Raw genomic sequence first — 19,372 nt, forward strand, 5'->3', positions numbered from 1 at the left:
AATCAGATTTGCAATGAGGAGAAGGCAACAGAGAGGGGCAAGAGTAGGTTTGAGCAGTCCTCCAGTGGTGGCTCAGTGGAAGAATCCTCACCTTCCAGGCAGGAGACCAGGTTTGATTCCTGGCCAGTGCACCTCAGGCGTAGCCACCATCTGTCTGTCAGTGGAGGCTTGTGTGTTGCTATGCACAGGTGTCAGCAGAGCCTCCACACTGAGAAGGACTCGGAAGAAAGTGAATACTTTCGAGATCTACTTCTGAAAATCAGCCAATGAAAATCCTGTGGAACACAACAGTCAGGTTCTGTTGTGTGTGGGGTGGCCATGAGTCAGGGGCCTACTTGATGGCAGCTAATAATAACCTCGAAAGCTATTGCAGGGTCCAGAGGCAAGTGGCTATATTTTAGACTATGGTGACACCTGTGGGATGGGGAGGAGTTGGTGGAGGTGAGAATTACTGAGGAATAAATCTATAGGATGGGATGGAGGTTGGGGTAGGGAGGCATCAAGAATGATGACTCTTGGATTTCCCACTTGAAGAGCTGGGTGAATGGTGGTAAGAATGGGGAGAAACTGTATCACTTATTGAACGACTTCATCTCAAAAATGAGTATACTGATGTCTAACACAGGTAGTAGATTGACTCTGAGTCTCAGGGCTGGCAATTGAATCCTGTAGCCTAGTTCTGTCTTAAACGGAAAAGGGAGTTGGGCCGCCAAGTCACTACCTTACACTCTGTGTAACCTCTTTGTAGCCTTTTCCCCCTCGTCTTCCAGAAGTCTGTGGAACACCCTTCCTTCCCCAAAGGAATAAGACCCCTTGACCATTCTACTGAACATAAGTTATTTTTGTTTTGTTTCTACCTTAAAGTCTAGAGTAAATGAAAACACAACACTGTATGAACACAAGACAGTAAAGCTGTTCTAAGGGTCTTCTGTTGTCTCAGGTGGATGCGAAACAGGTTTTACCTAAAGCAGCTGAAAAGGCACAGGAAATAATTGCTTTGCTGCTATAGGAACAGGCAGCCATATGTGCAAAACTACTGAAGAAAAAAGCTTTCAGCCCTCTGCTAAAAGGCATAAGGAAATGGCTAAAATCTCTCCAGAACCCATTTCTCCCTGGAGTAAAGAAACGACCAGGGAAACATATTTAAACAAAGCAGTGCTTATGATATTTTTGATTTGAATCTTCTCTCTTTTTTTCTTGGTCAGAATAGCTAAAGTTCTGTCAATTTTCTTGATCTTTTCAAAGAACCAACTTTTGGTTTCATTGATATTTTTCTTTTTTTTTTATCCTCTATTTTATTCATTTCCACCCTAATCTTTATTATTTCCTTCCTTCTGTTTCTTTTAGGTTTAGTTTCCTCTTCTTTTTCCAGTGTCTTCAGTTGGAAAGCTAAGTTATTGATTTGAGATCTTCTTTTTTTAATATCTGCATTTACAGCTATACATTTCTCATTAGGCACAGTGTTGGCTGCATCCCGTAAGTTTTGGTATGTTGCATCTTCATTTTTATTCATCTCAAAGTATTTTTTAAATTTCCACTCTTAATTTCTTTTTGAACCATTAGTTGTTTAGGAGTGTATTGTTTAATTTCCACATATTTGTGAATTTCTAGTATCATTGCATTTTGATTGCAAAACATATTTTGCGTGACTTCAGGCTTTTTAAATCTGCATTAAGGTCTAGCATGTGTTCTAGAGAACATTTCGTGTGTGCTTGAGAAGAATGTATATTCTGCTGTTGTTGGGTGAAGTGTTCTGTGAATATCTGTTAGGTCTAGTTGGTTTACAGTGTTGAAGTCTTCTATTTTCTTCTTGACTTTCTCCCTAGCTTTTCTGTTAAGTATTGAAAGTAGGATACTGAAGTCTCCAAATATTATTGTTGAATTGTCTATTTCTCCCTTAAATTCTGTCAGTTTTTTCTTCATATATTTTAGGGCTCTGTTGTTAGGTAAAGAGCCTTGGTGGCATGGTGGTTAAATCACTCAGCTGCCAACCAAACGATCAATGGTTCCAACCCACCAGTTGCTCCACAGGACAAGATGTGACAGTCTGCTTCTGTATAGATTTACAGCCTTGAAAACTTTATGGGGCAGTTCTACTTTGTCCTGTAGGGTAACTGTGAGTCAGAATCAACCGACAGCAGTGGGTTTGGTTTGGTTTTGATTGTTAGAGGGATATATGTTTATAATTGTTGTATCTTCATTATGGATTACTTTTTTGTTATTATAAAATGTCCCTCTTTATCTCTAGTAGCATTTTTTATTTTAAATTCTATTTTGTCTAATAGTAGAATCACTTTAACTTTCTGATGGTTGCGGTTTACGTGGTATCTTTTTTTATCCTTTCACTTTCATCCTATGTGTGTCTTGGTATCCAAGCTGTCTACCATAGACAGCATATAGTGGATCTTGTTTGTTTTTTATCCATTCTTATAATCTCTGCTTTTTGATGGAGTTATTTTGTTTGTATGCTTTAAGTAAAAGTTTATAGTTCAAGTTAGTTTCAAAAACTTATAAACACATTGTTACGTGACCCTAGTTGCACTTCTCCTTTCTACCCCAGATTTCCCGTGTGCATTCAACCTCTCCTGTCCCTTTCTGCCTTCTCATCTTGCCTCCAGACAGGAGCTGCCCATTTAGTCTCATGGGTCTACCCGAGCTAAGAAGCACACTCTTCATGAGTATCATTTTATGTCTTATACTCCAATCTAATCTTTGTCTGAAGAGTTGACTTCGGGAATGGTTTAGTTTTGGGCTAACAGAGAGTCTGGGGGCCGTGTATTCTGGGGTCCCTCCAGCCTTAGTCAAACTATTAAGTCTGGTCTTTTTACTAGAATTTGAGTTCTGCACCCCACTTTTCTCCTGCTCTGTCAGGGACTCTCTGTTGTGTTCCCCATCAGGGTGGCCATTGGTGGTAGCCAGGTACCATCTAGCTCTTCTGGTCTCAGGCTGTTGGAGTCTCTGGTTTATGTGGCCCTTACTGTCTCTTGGACTCATATTTTCCTTATGTTTTTGGCGTTCTTCATTCTCCTTTGCTCCAGGTGGGTTGGGACCAATTGATGCATCTTAGTTGGCCACTCACTAGTTTTTAAGACCTCGGATGCCACTCACCAAAGTGGGATGCAGTACATTCTCTTAATAAGCTTTGCTATGCCAATTGACCTAGATGTCCCCTGAAACCATGGTCTCCAGACCCCAGCCCCTTCTACTCTGTCCCTCCAAGTGTTTGGTTGTATTCAGGAAACTTCTTAGCTTTTGTTTTTCATGGGATTTCTTAATCCATTTATATTTAATGTTGTTATTGATACAGTGGGGTTTATGTGTGCCATTTTTCTTTTTGCTTTCTATGTATCTCATGTCTTTTTTGTTCCTCTTTCCCCCTTTACTGCTTTCCCTTACATTAAGTGAATATTTTAATTCCTTTGATGATTTTTTTCCTACTTTTTTAAAGAAGTTATTTTCTTAGTGGCTGCCCTAGGGCTTACCATATACCTTGTAACTTAACAGAAACTACTTCAGATTTATACTAAATTCCAGTGACGTATAGAAATTTTTGTCTTTTTACAGAAATTTTAGTCTTATATAGCTATACTCCCTTTTTGTGATATTATTGTTATACGTATTACATTTATATTACAAACCCAACAATACAGTGTTACAATTATTACTTTATATGTCTTTTAATCCCTTCAAGAACCTGTTAGTTTTTGCTTTTATCTATTTATTTTTTTAATACTGTGTGTTTTCATTAATGGAAGCATGCTGAGTCATGGAGTGTTTAAATTTTTGGTTGGTAATACGGATTTTGAGAAATATTACCTGGTACTACATGGTTACCAATAAACTTAAGGTTCTTAGGTGCCATAATTAGTGTGTGCCATCTTTACCACTGGACCTTGGTTGCTGAATATATTGCAGGTTTTTTCCACTTCATTAGGTTACATGGGCAGCCTCTGGTTTTCCAAATATGATACAAAAAAACCCAAAACCAAGCCCACTAGGGGTCCCTAACTATCACACATGAAACCATAAATATGCTCACAAGGCTTATCTAAGGAAATAAAAGCAAAAAAAGACAAAATTTATACCTAGTCACAAATACCTCATATTTAAGGCTCATACCCCAGCTATTTTGCTTCAACTAATGCTTCTTTTGCCTTTTGCCGTTATTCAAGTCTCCACTGGAAGGCAGGAAATACTTTCAGTGGTAAAAGTATACTACCAAAGAACCTGATTGCCAGAAAAACTGGGTGTTATATCATATGTCCCCCACATGTCTGTCAGTTTGTCATACTGTAGGGGCTTGCACGTTGCCTTGATGCTGAAAGTTATGCCACCGTATTCAGATACCAACAGGGTCACCCATGGAGGACAGGTTTCAGCTGAGCTTCCAGACTAAGACAGACTAAGAAGAATCCAGCAGTCTACTTCTGAAAAGCGTTAGCCAGTAAAACCCTTATGAATAGTAGCAGGACCTTGTCTGATATGGTGCCGGAAGATGAGCTCCCCCAGTTGGAAGGCACTCAAAAGACAAATGGGGAAGAGCTACCTCCTCAAATTAGAGTCAACCTTAATGGCATGGATGGAGTTGAGCTTTCGGGACCTTCATTTGCTGATGTGGCATGATTCAACATGAGAAGAAACAGCTGTAAACATGCATTAGTAATTGAAACCTGAAATGTACGAAGTTATGAATCTAGGAAAATTGGAAATCATCAGAAATGAAATGGAACACATAAATATCGATATCCTAAGCATTAGTGAGCTAAAATGGACTAGTATTGGCCATTCTGAATGGGACAATCATATGGTCTACTATGCCAGGAATGACAACTTGAAGAGGAATGGTGTTGCATTCATTGTCAAAAAAGAACATTTCAAGATTTATCCTGAAGTACAATGCTGTCAGTGATAGGATAATATCCATATGCCTACAAGGAAGACCAGTTAATACAACTATTATTCAAATTTATGCACCAACCACTATGGCCAAAGATGAAGAATTTGAAGATTTTTATCAGCTTCTGCAGCCTGAAATTGATCAAACATGCAATCAGGATGCATTGATAATTACTGGTGATTGGAATGAGAAAGTTGGAAACAAAGAAGAAGGATGGGTAGTTGGAAAATATGACCTTGGTGATAGAAATGCTGCTGGAGATCACTTGATAGAATTTTGTAAGACCCAGGACTTCTTCATTGCAGATACCTTTTTCACCAACATCAACGGTGACTATACCCATGGACCTCGCCAGACTGAATACACAGGAATCAAATCAACTACATCTGTGAAAAGAGACAATGGAAAAGCTCAATATCATCAGTCAGAACAAGGCCAGGGGCCGACTGCAGATCAGACCGTCAGTTGCTCATATGCAAGTTCAAGTTGAAACTGAAGAAAATTAGAACAAGTCCACAAGAGCCAAAGTATGACCTTGAGTATATCCCACCTGAATTTAGAGACCACCTCAAGAATAGATTTGACACGTTGAGCACTAATGACCAAAGACCAGATGAGTTGTGGAATGACAGCAAAGACATCATACATGAAGAAAGCAAGAGATCATTAAAAAGACAAGAAAGAAAGAAAAGACCAAAATGAATGTTAGGACTCTGAAACTTGCTCTTGAACATCACGTAGCTGAAGCAAAAGGAAGAAATGATGAAGTGAAAGAACTGAACAGAAGATTTCAAAGGGTAGCCTGAGACAATAAAGTATTATAATGACATGTGCAAAGAGCTGGAGATAGAAAACCGAAAGAGAAGAACACGCTCGGCATTTCTCAAGTTGAAAGAACTGAAGAAAAAAGTCAAGCCTCGAGTTGCAATAGTGAAGGATTCCATGGGGAAAATATTAAATGACACGGGAAGTGTCAAAAGAAGATGGAAGGAATATACAGAGCCATTATACCAAAAGGAATTGGTTAACGTACAGCCATTTCAAGAGGTAACATATAATCAGGAACTGATGGTACTGAAGGAAGAAGTCCAAGCTGCACTGAAGGCATTGGAGGAAAACAAGGTTCCAGGAATTGACGGAATATCAATTGAGATGTTTCTACAAATGGATGCAGCACTGGAAGCACTCACTCGTCTATGCCAGGAGATTTGGAAGACAGTTACCTGGCCAACTGACTGGGAGAGGTCCATATTTATGCCTATTCCCAAGGAAGGTGATCCCACCAAATGCAGAAATTATTGAACGATATCATTAATATCACATACAAATAAAATTTTGCTGAAGATCACTCAAAAAAGGCTGTAGCAGTATACCCACAGGGAACTGCCAGAAATTCAAGCCAGATTCAGAAGAGTACATGCAACCAGGGATATCATTGCTGGTATCAGATGGATCCTGGCTGAAAGCAGAAAATACCAGAAAGGTGTTTATCTGTGTTTTATTGACTATGCAAAGGCATTCAACTGTGTGGATCATAACAAATTATGGATAACATTTTGAAGAATGGGAATTCCAGAACACTTAATTGTGCTTATGAGGAACCTGTACATAGATCAAGAAGCTTTTGTTCAAACAGAACAAGGGGATACTGTGTGGTTTAAAGTCAGGAAAGGTGTCCATCAGGGTTGTATCCTTTCACCATACCTGTTTAATCTGTATATTGAACAAACAATCCAAGAAGCTGGACTATATGAAGAAAAGGGCATTAGGATTGGAGGAAGACTAAATAACTACCTGTTTTATACAGATAGCACAACCCTGCTTGCTGAAAGTGAAGAGGACGTGAAGCACTTACTAATGAAGATCAAAGACCACAGCCTTCAGTATGGATTACATCTCAACATAAAGAAAACAAAAATCCTCACAACTGGACCACTAAGCAACATCATGATAAATGGAGAAAAGAGCGAAGTTGTCAAGGATTTCATTTTACTTGGATCCACAATCAACACTCATGAAAACATTAGTCAAGAAATCAAGAGATGCATTGCGCTGGGCAAATCTGCTGTAAAAGACCTCTTTAAAGTGCTGAAAAGCAAAGATATCACCTTGAAGGCTAAGGTGTGCCTGACCCAAGCCATGGTATTTTCAATGGCATTATATGCATGCGAAAGCTGGACAATGAATAAGGGAAACCGAAGAAGAGTTGACGCCTTTGAATTGTGGTGTCGGCGAAGAATATTGAATATACCATGGACTGCCAAAGGAATGAACAAATCTGCCTTGGAAGAAGTACAACCAGAATGCTCCTTAGAAGCAAGGATGGCGAGACTATGTCTTAGATACTTTGGATATGTTATCAGGAGGGATCAGTCCCTGGAAAAGGACTTCATGCTTGGTAAAGTACAGGTTCAGCGGAAAAGAGGAAGACCCTCAATGAGATGAGTTGACACAGTGGCTGCAACAATGGGCTTAAGCATAAGGATTGTGAGCATGGCGTAGGACCAGGCAGTGTTTCATTCTGTAGTACTCAGGGTTGCTATGAGTCAGAACCGACTTGACAGCACCTAACAACAACAACATACCGTATGTACGACGAGTCATGAAAGAGTTGAGAGAATGAAGGAGAGCAAGTATATATTTATAGTTTGTTATATTAACCTTCTTGTTTCCCATTTCTTGCTCTCTTCATTTATTCCTTTGGATTTGAGTTACCATCTGGTGTTATTTCCTTACTTCAATGCAGTTTTGCTCCCACCCACCCCCTTTGTGCTGTTATTGTGAAATATAATTGTATATGTTATAGGCCCAAGAATACAATTATATGCATATTGTTTAAAACTATTGATTTACAAGTCAGTAAATACTAGAAAGTTAAAGAAATATGCATTTATACTGTCTTTTATAATTACATAATTACCTTTACTGGTACTCTTAGTTTTCTCATGTGGATTCAGTTTGCTGTCTGGGGTTGCTTCTGATGTTTTTAGTGCCATTTGTATTATCTCCCACTTATTTTAAAAAGCAAAACGACATACAATACAGTAAAAAGAAAAACCTCTAAAGCCTCTCTATTTTCCACCAATTCTGTAACATGAATTCTGTTTTATGAGATGAATGGTAAACTTAAAATGTAGTAGCAACCACCAGCCTGTTTCCCTTTGCGCAGTTGTCTTGATAGTGGATTTTCCCTGAAAAGAGAGATGAATATGACATCAGCCAGTATACGCCATGCCTGACTTTCAGGCGCAAGACCAGAAGATAGAAATGGTGTTCAAACACGGGAAAAACAGATTTATAATAACCATCACCAGACTGGAACTTGAAAGTCAAAGCAGAGAATTTTAATTGCCTTGATTGTTTTGGCAAGATGTTTTGTTTTGTGTTTTCCTACCCTCCTGTGATTGTAAATTATGTTTTGTTGTGCTTTTGTTTAATTTTGTTCTGATTATAAAAGTGCTGCGTGCTCACTAGAACATTTAGGAAATTCGAAAGAAGATAGAAATTCCATAACCCAGAGAAAACTACTCGTATTATTTTGGAGAGCTCTCTCTTTCTCTCTGAATTTGTGTATGTGTTTATATATATATTATATATATAAAATGTGTGTATATGTTTATATAAATATGTGTATATATAAAATATTTATGTGACATCAGAATTTGGATTTAGGGTTGCTTTTTTTTTTTTAAGCCTAAGGGAGCCCTAGTAGCTCAGTGGTTAAGTGGTACAGCTGCTAACCAAAAGGTCAAAAGGTCGACAGTTCAAATCCACCAGCTGCTCTTTGGAAACCCTGTGGGACAGTTCTGCTCTGTCCTGTAGGATTGCTGTGAGTAGGAATCAGCTCAACCTCAACAGGTTTTTTTTTTTTTTGGTTTTAAGCCTAAGAGTTATATTGGAAAGAACACATTGTAATAGTTAGGTTCCCATCTATTCCTCTTGCCTCTCATTACAGCTTTGAATATATCACCTAAGTTTTAGCATTCCTATTGTTGTTTTCTATTTTTTAACATTTTGTAACTGTAGTTTTAATTTCCTCTATGAGCAAAAATTTATATAAGAAAGTTCTTTTAAATATCCAAATTTGGGGGGTTTTGATATGGACTTTTGATATTTTTAGTGGGTTTTTTAAGGGGAGGGATGAAAATTGGTTCTATATGGTTTCTTCTTGGACTTCATTGAGGTTTTTATTGTGGTCTATTAAATGATTAATTTTTATAAATGTTTCATGAGCACATGAAAAGAATATATAGTCTGTATTAATTGTGAAAGGAGCCCTGGTTGCACCGTGGTTAAAGTGCTCAGCTGTTAACTGAAAGGTCAGCGGTTCAAACGCACTAGCTACTCCAGGGGAGAAAGATGTGGCAGTCTGCTCCCGTAAAGATTGCGTGCAGCCTTGGAAACCCTCTGGAGCAGTTCTGTTCTACCTTGTAGAATCACAATGAGGTGGATTTGACTTGATGGCAATGGGTTTTGGGTTTTGGTATTAATTGTGAGTTAATACAACTACCTGTACTTTCTTTTTGTTTGTTCTTGTCAGATACATCTTTGATCATCTTCTGATTGTGATAGTTTCTGTTGCATTTTGTTTCAGTTCTTTAAGCAAAATGCTACTAGGTTGTTTTTTTCAACCCAATATGAAAGTTGTTCCCTTTTAATATGGAGGTGTAACTCACTCAAATATATTGTTATAACTAGTAGTGTGGTTTTATTTCTGCCATTTTATTTATTTATTTTTATACTTCTTTGCTTTTCCTTTAACTTCTGCTGTTCACTGTACATACTATATCTTCTCGAGTAATTTTAAAATTCACATCCTTTTTAAAAAATTTTTATTGCGCTTTAAGTGAAAGTTTAGAAATCAAGTCGATCTCTCATACAAAAATTTATATATGCCTTGTTATATACTCCTAGTTGCTCTCCCCCTAATGAGACAGCACAATCCTTCTCTCTACTCTCTGTTTTCGTGTCCATTCAGGCAGTTTCTGACTCCCTCTGCCCTCTCATCTCCACTCCAGACAGGAGCTGCCCACATAGTCTCATGTGTCTACTTGATCCAAGAAGCTCACTCCTCACCAGTATCATTTTCTATCCCATAGTCCAGTCCAATCCCTGTCTGAAGTGTTGGCTTTGGGAATGGTTCCTGTCTTGGGCTAACAGAAGGTCTGGGGACCATGACCTCTTGGGTCCTTCTGGTCTCAGTCAGACCCTTAAGTCTGGTCTTTTTATGAGAATTTGACGTCTGCATCCCACAGCTCTCCAGCTCCCTCAGGGGTTCTCTGAATTGTGTTCCCTGTCAGAGCAGTCATGGGTTGTAGCTGGGCACCATCTAGTTCTTCTGGTCTCAGGCTGATCACATGCTGTTTTTAATTCTTCTTGTAGTTACCTTTAGGTTTTCCCAAAGCATTCTCTAACTTTGCTTTTTCTGATTATCAGGGTCAAGATAATCAGAACATGGAGTAATATTTTTATCTCCCTTCCACTCTCCTATTATTTCTTTTGTAACTCTGTGCCTCTACCTACCATAATATGTGGAACTCAGAGTGTTATTAATGCTTTTGTTTGTATTGTATATGCCACTTTTTAAGCTTTATTTTCAGTCAATATTTACAATAATTATTTAAACAACGTCGCCACGAGTTCTAATCAACTCAGCAGCAACAACATTTTGTATATTGCTATGGACATTACTAGGTCTTTCGTACCTTAATTTATCCTATATCAAGCTTTTAATTTTGATATACTTCTTAGACATCTAGAATAAATCCTCACATAGTTGTTTTTGAGGACACCTGTAGGGAATGTTTTCTGGGCCCTCGCATGTGTTGTACTATCATACAAATAACAACTTGCCCAGATGTAAAATTTGGGGGTAACTCTCTTTTCCTTTCAAAATCCTTTTGATGGTGTTTCTTGGTATTCTGGCCAGCAATGCTAGCTTCTACCTCTTTCTTAAAGTGCATTGGAGCTTGCTGTCATGCCTATTTGGCTGTGGTCCTTTGCCTAGTTGTTGACCCTCTGTTGTTACCTCCCCTTTGAAGCCCCTCTTCTGCCCTCACGGGCAGTGGGCAAATTTCAGTTCAGTTGTGTTCCTTTCCCGTTTTCTTTCCCTCCTCCCTCAAATCATCAAGCTTGTGAGATAGTCCGTGCCAGGTAGACATTAATTAATGATATTGAATGTTCGCTTTGTTATGGGCAAGCACATTAATCATATTTAACTGGCTTTTACTAAATGAAAAAAATTTCAGTATATTTTAATGTGAAGAGAAAGTGCTTGAGGAAAAGGGGAAGTAAGAAAAGGTCAAGTAGTATTTTACACAAATTTTCAGATTAGATGGTACTAAAGATCTGTTATAGTTTTCTGAATATACAAGAGCTCAGCTGCTAACCAAAATATCGGCAGTTCGAATCCACCAAGCTGCTCCTTGGAAATCCTATGAAGCCGTTCCATTTTGTCCTATAGGGTCGCTATAGGAATCGGAATCGACTTAACAGCAATAGTTTTTGCTATAGGTTTAAGACATTGGTTTTTGTTCAGGGGAGGAGGTCTTTTTCTCCCCAAATCACTGCTCTAATCATGAATTTCAGTTTTTGGAAGATGTGGACCTACCTGATGGGCTGGAGAAAGCAGCAGTTTCTTCTGATTTAACTGACTTTTAGAACAAAATTTTACTAATACATCAAAGGTGTATTACCATACAGGCTGAAAACGATTTTTTTTTTTTCATTTAAATATGCTATTTGCTAGTTGGATAATAAAAGCAAACTTAGAATAGGACTTGGCTATTGCTGTTTTCTTCGGATAATAAAAATTCAATTCAACAGACTTCTGCATACTTACTGTATACAATGATATAATGGAAGTAAACAAAGATTTTTTAAAAATTCTCATCCAGTATTTGGGAAAAATACACATACAAAAACAAACCTCTCGTGAACATTACAAACATGGGCATCACACTACCTTCTTCCTGGGGTTCACGTCTAAGTGACAGACAGCATCAAAAAAAATCAACATAACCTCTTAAAGGCGTCACAAAGTAGCCCCACCATCTAAGTGCAATATTTCAGCGTTCAGTTATGTATTTTCAGTTGTTTAATTCCCTCTGAATACGGATTCCAAGCCTGCTGCCTCAGCCGAGTTGGGGGGAAGGGATCTTTTTATTAGGAGAGAGAGCTATGTTCTCAAGAAAGGGCAGTTACGGAATTAGATAGTGGTGATGGTGTTACAACCTTGTGGCTATACTAAAAATCCCTGGATTGTAGATATTAATGGGTAAATTTTATGATATGTGAATTATATCTCAATAAAAAAATTTTTTTTTAAGAAACAAGAAAAAAAGAATGAGAGGGCAGTGGCAGCCTTGGGACCCAACTGCTATTGTCTGCTGTCGTCCACCACCTCTTCCCCTTTCCTTACCTGCCAACCCTCTGAACGCCTGTCCTTTGAAGTCCCACCCCAAGATTTGTCCCCAACTATGACTGGCTCAGAGAGCAGGTGGGCTTCTCTCTGCCCATGAACATCCCAGCTCACACTACTCAGCATTCCTCAGGGGCCTTCAGCAAGAGGTGAAAGAGGGAGAGGGGAAGGTTCCATGACAAAATAAGTATTGGCAGTGCTATATACCTACCCTATTTTAGGAGACTCACAATACACGTTGATATATTAAAAACTCCAGGAAAGGTGGCAATTAAAGAAAAATAACAAAATCAGTTCAACTTGGTTTGACTCTGGAACCCCCTGATCGAAAGAAAAAACGCTTTAAAATGTAACCTATTCACATCCATTAGATGTCGGAGAAACACACTGTGGGAAACATTCTCACATATTTGGGAGCAGGGAGAAGGAATCAAGTTCCGCACACCCTGCTGGAACTCAGGACACTCTTCCTTATAGAAACGTTAGAAACGGTGGTTGGGTTTTTATTTAGGGGAGTTACGGGTCAGTTAGACTTCCCTGGGCAGACCTAATGATGTTGTATCTGTGGGAAAATGTATTCAGAGCTTTGAAACACTGTAGCTTGACAGGAACTTCTACAGCAATCCACTCATATTGGAGACTGAGAATAGGTCAACACACCTAAAACATCATCTGCTTGCTTTATGCAGATATTTGCAAATTATTATGAAAAGTCACCACGTTCCGCCCTTTTAGGGTAATTTTTAGGCTTCCGGTCCTTATCGCCAATCTAGATGTGTTGAAATTTGGGACTGAACACAGGGTATCGGGTGAATGAACTGGAATTGAAATGGGTGGCCTTGGACATTGCATTTGCCCCTCTTTCCTCCAGCCCCAGTGGGCACACACATGCTGGCCCAGACCAGCCCCCGGGTCCCAGACTAATCTGAATCTGTGGCAGAAACTGCTTAAAAGGCTCAGCCCATGTGGTAGGTTTAATGTCTTTCACCTCTGTCTGCAGATCCCAGAATCAAAGTCCTGTGCAGGCTTTGTTGGCTGCCCTGAGGCCCACTTTGTGGACACCTATATTCTGCCTTGTCACTGACCCCTAGATTCTGAGATGTCCAGAGCTGGCACTCACAGTTCTATCCTCTAAGCCCCCAACCCTCCAGGCTACAGCTTCTGTTTTAGACTTGTGAGCTTTTGTCTTGGTTGCCTTTCTGAGTTCCTGTTTCTGAGCCTGCCCAGTGCTCCAATCCTTGCACAGTTTAGAAGTGTGCTGTTGTGCAGTGCACCACCTGTGCAGCTGCCCTTGTCAGTTAAGACTCCCAGGCCCTTCTTTATTCTGTTAGCTTCCTCCCAAGGAATTGGAATCCTGCCCTGGAATTTCAGCATAGGGTCACCTCTGGCTGGTTGGCTTTTCCATGCCAACTTGTTATTTTTTTCTATTTGAAAAGTACACGCTCCTGATGTAAACTTCAGACCTTATAGAAGTACATTTCCCACAATCCTCTCTTAGGTAATTGCTGTTAATGATTGTACATTTTTTAGTTGTATTTTTTTTCTATTCATACGCTAGTACGTGTGTATGTATTTTAACAAAATTCATCCCATACCTACTGTTTCAAAGCTTACTCTTTTTCACTTAACAATGCATCTGGGATACCTTTGTATTTTGGCCAGCAGAGATCTATTTCATGATTTAATGGCTACATTGTATTTCATTATTTGAATGTACTATGATTTATCTAACCGATTCCACTGACGGACAATTGGAGTTTTTCCAAGTTTTTGCTATTGTATATGATATAGCCATGAATAGTTTTAAGCATATAAATATTTGCACAATTCCGAAAGTGTTTCTCTAGGATAGATTCCTAGGTGGAGTAGGTAGGTCAAATGGGATAAACATTTTAAAATTTAATGGACATTGTCAAACCATCTTCCAAAGGAGTTTAACCGTTTTGCCCTCCTACCAAAAGTGAGGGGTCAGTTTCCCTCCACCACACCAACACTGTCTAGCCTTTTTAACCTTTACTAATCTGACAGATGAAGGATGTCTTAGTTTGCATTAAAAACTTTTTTTCTTGTTTACTTATAGGCACTTCCATTGCAAAATGCTAGGATGGTACTGGTTATTTGAGGTTGAACGTTTTTTCATGTTTGTTGGCTGGAGTGGGTTGAATGGTGGCCCCCAAGACATATGCCCACATCCTAATCCCTGGAACCTGTGAATGGGCCTTATTTGGAACAAGGGTCTTTACAGATGTAGTTAAGGATCACGAGATGAGCACGTCCTGGATTATCTGAGTGGACCCTAAATTCAGTAAGTGTTCTTGTAAGAGTAGAGACACACACAGAGAAAAGGAGAAGACCGTGTGAAGACGGAGGCAGCCACAAACAGCCTGTAGCCACCAGAAGCTGGAAGAGGCAAGGAAGAAGTCTTCCCTAGATCCTTCGGAGGGAACGCAGCCCTGCTGGCACCTTGACTTTAGACTTCTAACCTTCAGACCTGTGACAAAATAAATTTCTGTTGTTGTAAACCACCAGTTTGCAGAATTTGTTAGAGCAGACACAGGAAACTAATACATTGGCTTTTTGTATTTCTTCTTTAACTTCCTGCCCGGTCTCCTACTGGTTATGCCCTTGAATTCCGTATTGCTGTGCTCTGCCTGCCAGGATGGGAAATCCATTCCTTCCCTTTGACCCCTATGCCTACTTCCGCTCCCTGACTCGAGGCTGAAGGGTGATACTGCTACCAACTCAGGGCTGGTGAGCAGAAAGAGCCGGTCTGACTCCCAACTGTTCCGCATACTGTGTGGCCTTTGACAATACACTTCACCTCAGTTTCCTCACTAGAAAACTGAGGTGGTAATTTTGCCTACCACACACACAGTTGTCTTCAGGATTAAATGGGATAATTTTAATGTAAAGCACTTAATTCTTGCCTCTTGCACTGTTAATGTTCAGTAGATGCTAACGGCAGGTATTATTACTATCATAAGTTACACTCTGTGTTTTCTAACCTGTGTCAATATTGAGGTGGTCAAGGGTGTGGGAGAAACCTTTGAAAATGGAGCTGTGTTAAAACATTTACAGAGTTCGTTTATCTTCTCCACTCCCATAACTGTCCTGGGGCTCAAACATTAATGAGGCAGCTTAGCTCTGAATACTTTCCTGCATTATTCTGGTTATTATACACCTCTGTTCTAACTCTTTATCATAACTCAGTTACATGCAATCAGAAGTTATAACCTGTAGGGCACAGGCTAAATGCAGCTTGCAGATTTAGCACGTTTATACAGTGTTGTTGGTTTTGTTTTGTCTTTAATGTGAGCCAACATTTAGAAGTTGGGACATTCCACATAAAAACCTAGATCTCAAGATCCTCTTGAGAAATAGGAAATGTTGGCAACCATCTGCTAGAACTAGGTAGCAGTTGCCTTCTCTAGCCCTGGTGTGGGTTCTCCAGGCTTTAGTGACCCCTCTTTTCTGTTCTCTTGCCACCTCCCCACTTCTGCTCCCTCCTTCCATCCCCCTTGCATGCAGCTAGTCATTCATCCTCACACTTGCCCTTGGTTTTCCTTATGGTAGAGGAATGTTTCTTGGTACCCGTGTCTGCCAAAAGTGGGAAATGAAGACAAAAAAATTAAATTGTAGTTGGTATGGGGTCCTGGTGGCACAGTGGTTAAGCATTTAGCTGCTAACCAAAAGGTGGGCAGTTTGAATCCACCAGCTGCTCCTTGGAAACCCAATGGGTTTCTGTCCTACAGGGTCACTATGAGTTGGAGGATGGCAATGGGTTTTGGGCTTTTATGGTTTGTCTATTTCTTTGCATGAATAAAGGCTATTTGCATGTGTTTAATTACCAAGAAAATGTACCTGTTCTTTTTAGCCACTGGCTTTGTTCATTGACCTGACTTGACAAGCCCCTGGGGGCAATGGAGATAACTCATTATAGGAATCAGTCCTATCTGCCCCTAGGGAATGCTCTAGGGCTCTCTCTACTCCTTTACCCCAGCAGTTCTCAACCTGGGAAGCTTTAAAAAATACAGATGCCCAGCCCTAACCCGAGAAACCGGTTGCGGTCGAGTTAATTCTGACTCATAGCAACCCTATAGGACAGAGTAGAACTGCCCCACAGAGTTTCCAAGGAGTGCCTGGTGGATTCAAACTGCCGACCACTTAGTTAGCAGCCATAGCTGTTAACCACTACGTCACCAGGGTTTCCTCACTCCCCAGAAGCAAGATTTAATTTGCTTGGAGTGAGGCCTGGGTATTGGGATTTTTTCACCAAAGCTCCCCAGGTGATTCTCTGTGTAGCCAGTACTGTCTCACTCTTCTCCCAAAGAGCAGGAGTACATTTTGGATGAGTCAAGAAGAAGAATGTTTATTTGGACTTGTGTCTAGGAGCATTGTCTGTCTTCCTTGGCAGGTTTTCTCAACAAAACTGAGGGTTTTGTTGAGCTCCAGGATTCTCCTGCTCTGGAGCTCCCTGCCCGGGAAGCCGAGTAGACAAATGAGACCAGATTCTGCCCAAGTCCTTAGGGAGGAGAAACATGCTTCCATACGTTTCCTTGGTGTTCTGTTCTTTGGACTCCCCATTTTTCACTCTCTAAAAGTAGCAAGACATAGAGGATCAAGTTTCGGCTGTGGATTTGGGGACAGAAAACCTTGCTGCCTGCCTAGTGACATGTAAGCAAAAAACAATGATAAAATATAAATACTCTAAAAGGGAACCCTATGGTGGCCCTTCCTGGGCCACAGGACCTGCCAGTTTCAGGTGACGTAGGCCAGCTCTCCAGGACTCAGAGTCCACATTGGGAGGTTGAGTTCCAGCTAGTGTGAGTACTGCCTTCACTAGAGCAGTCTCTCAGCCAATATCCGCCCCCAAATGTGGTTTAGTGGTCAATTGAGGACTTGGGTGTTCAGGCCCTAAGGTCAGATCCCATCTTCAAATCTCAGCATCACTGTGTTGACCCCACCTGGCTTTCTGCAAGGGCAAGTGGTGTTGAATATTCCGCCTTTGTTCTCAGGCACCCCAGGCTTCCTTCTAGAGTATTTATACCATACCATCATTTCACGTTTGTATGTCAGTTTCCCTCACCAAACTCTAAGCTTTTTGAATACAGGGACTGTGCTTTATTAATTTTCATATATTTGGTGCCCAGGATATAATTGGTGCTCAATAAACATTTTGTAATGAATTAGAAAATTTTTTACGTATTAAAATTAAAAAAATTTTATTAATTCTTTGGGCATATAAAAAGCTGTGTTTTAGGTGCTGTGGACTTACAGAAATTTTCAATATCTTGAAGGAGCTTGTTATCCAGTTGGGGAGACAAGCTCCATCATTCGTTCACTAGTTATTCAGCAGTTACTGAGTGAGCTCCAGTCAGCTTGGTACTGGGAGTATGAACATGTCAAAATGTGCACCCCATTCCCAAGTAGCTTCCAGTGTAGTAAGGAAGGCATGAATTGAGCACAACATAATGTGGTAAGTGTAATGATATTATTTCTAACAATCATTAAAATATATATAGTAAGTAATACTCAAAATAATAACAGAAGAACTATCACAATGCAGTGCAGGATTTGGTAGTTGCCAAGTAGTAGTAAAGTTCAGTTTTCCCAAAATGTGTCCTAGGGATCACCAGCCTGAAGAAGTGTCCACTGAGAAATGGGCTCCAAAGTCAAATCAATTATTCACGGTGCGTATCAACACAACAAAGGCTCTGAGAAGGCCTGCATTTAACAACCTGTTTCATTCCAGTTGACCTGTTTCCCACACTTACTTGGCTGTGCAGCCCTTTTTCCCATTATTTATCATCTTATGGAACTATTGTTTCTTAAAATGATTACGGGAAATGCTGGTGTTGATACCATTTAGGATTAGAGAGCCAGTGGCTCTTAACCTTATTTTGGGATGGGGACCTTTTGAGAAACTGGTGGTAATGGTGGGAAGTTTACACATAATTCATGTATTCCTTGAAGCCCACCCAAGAACCCTCTCTGTGGTCAGGGAAAGAAAATCCCAGGTAGGTGGGAATCTGAGTGGGCAGAGACAAAAGAGGCTGGAGAAGGTGAGTCTTACTTAGTACTAGACTGACTGTGAGGGAGAGATGTGGGAGGAGAGAGGGGGCTGCCAGGGTAGAGGTTGGGAGGGAGTAGTCAGGCCTTAAATGTTGGCATAGAATTATGGCTTTAATCTTTAAGACTGATTAACTTAGAAGGTCAAGGGAGATGCCAGGGCCGCAGATGACTCTACTAACAAAGAGTGGAGTCATACTAGGATTATTTACAGAAATAGGAAAGTCACAGAGCTAAAACTTTAACCTGTCAAAACCTATGTTGTTATCATGCTGAGATGCCCCAACTTGCCTTTATTAACTAGTGCTAAGTCTCCCACCTGAAGATTCATTTTAAGAATTGAATTTGCTGTCTAACTGGGCATCCTACCTTGAACAGTTAAAAATCAGATTTGTCTGACTTCTAATTTTAGAAGGAATCAAGCTGGCCTTCATTTTGCTGTTGCTAACTGGAGCCCTGTTACCTGGGTGACTAGATTTACAATATGTCCGTATGCAAATACCATCTGCCCAAGAGGAGAAAGAAAGAAAGGCCTTCTTCCTCTGGGGGCTTGTCAGCAGTTCTGGAAATGTCTTCCTCAGGGAATGGGGAGGAGGGCTTGCTGAAGAGAAAACAAACCAGGGAAGAAGACAGGATGTTTCACTTGTAGGTCTTTTCTTCATCATTAAAAAAGAGCTTGAGTCTGTTTTTTGGATAGTCCATAAGGTCTATCATCAGGGAGATACAGGCACTTATTTCTTCTTCTGGCGGAGTGAGTGCCTCCCTTCAGTGTACCAGGAAGCACTTAGGTTCCTATAACTGGAATAGTTTAATGAAATCTTTGAATATGCGCTTCTTCCCTTCCCAAATGCCATTAGGGATCTCATTTTCAAATGATAAAAGTGTGTGAGCTAGACATGGAGCACACTGCTTTATCAGGGCGCGTTCTCAAGAAAGTTGAATAAAAGTGAATATTCCATTTCATTTTCTTACACATTAGGTTTCCT

General features: G+C 40.1%; 1 protein-coding gene across 1 annotated transcript in view; it reads left to right on the plus strand.

Annotated features, from left to right (window-relative positions):
* Window positions 1–10,065: 10,065 nt before the first annotated feature.
* PITPNC1 (phosphatidylinositol transfer protein cytoplasmic 1) overlaps window positions 10,066–19,372 on the plus strand; it is a 183,573-nt gene continuing 174,266 nt past the window's right edge. Inside the window, exons 1-2 of the mRNA XM_023556978.2 lie at window positions 10,066–16,991; window positions 17,944–18,007. Of these exons, the coding sequence (XP_023412746.2) occupies window positions 16,666–16,991; window positions 17,944–18,007 (390 nt within the window). The 5' untranslated portion in view covers window positions 10,066–16,665. The remainder of the gene's footprint in view (window positions 16,992–17,943; window positions 18,008–19,372) is intronic.

Source organism: Loxodonta africana, chromosome 18 (genome assembly GCF_030014295.1).
Source record: "Loxodonta africana isolate mLoxAfr1 chromosome 18, mLoxAfr1.hap2, whole genome shotgun sequence".
Lineage (NCBI taxonomy): Eukaryota > Metazoa > Chordata > Mammalia > Proboscidea > Elephantidae > Loxodonta > Loxodonta africana.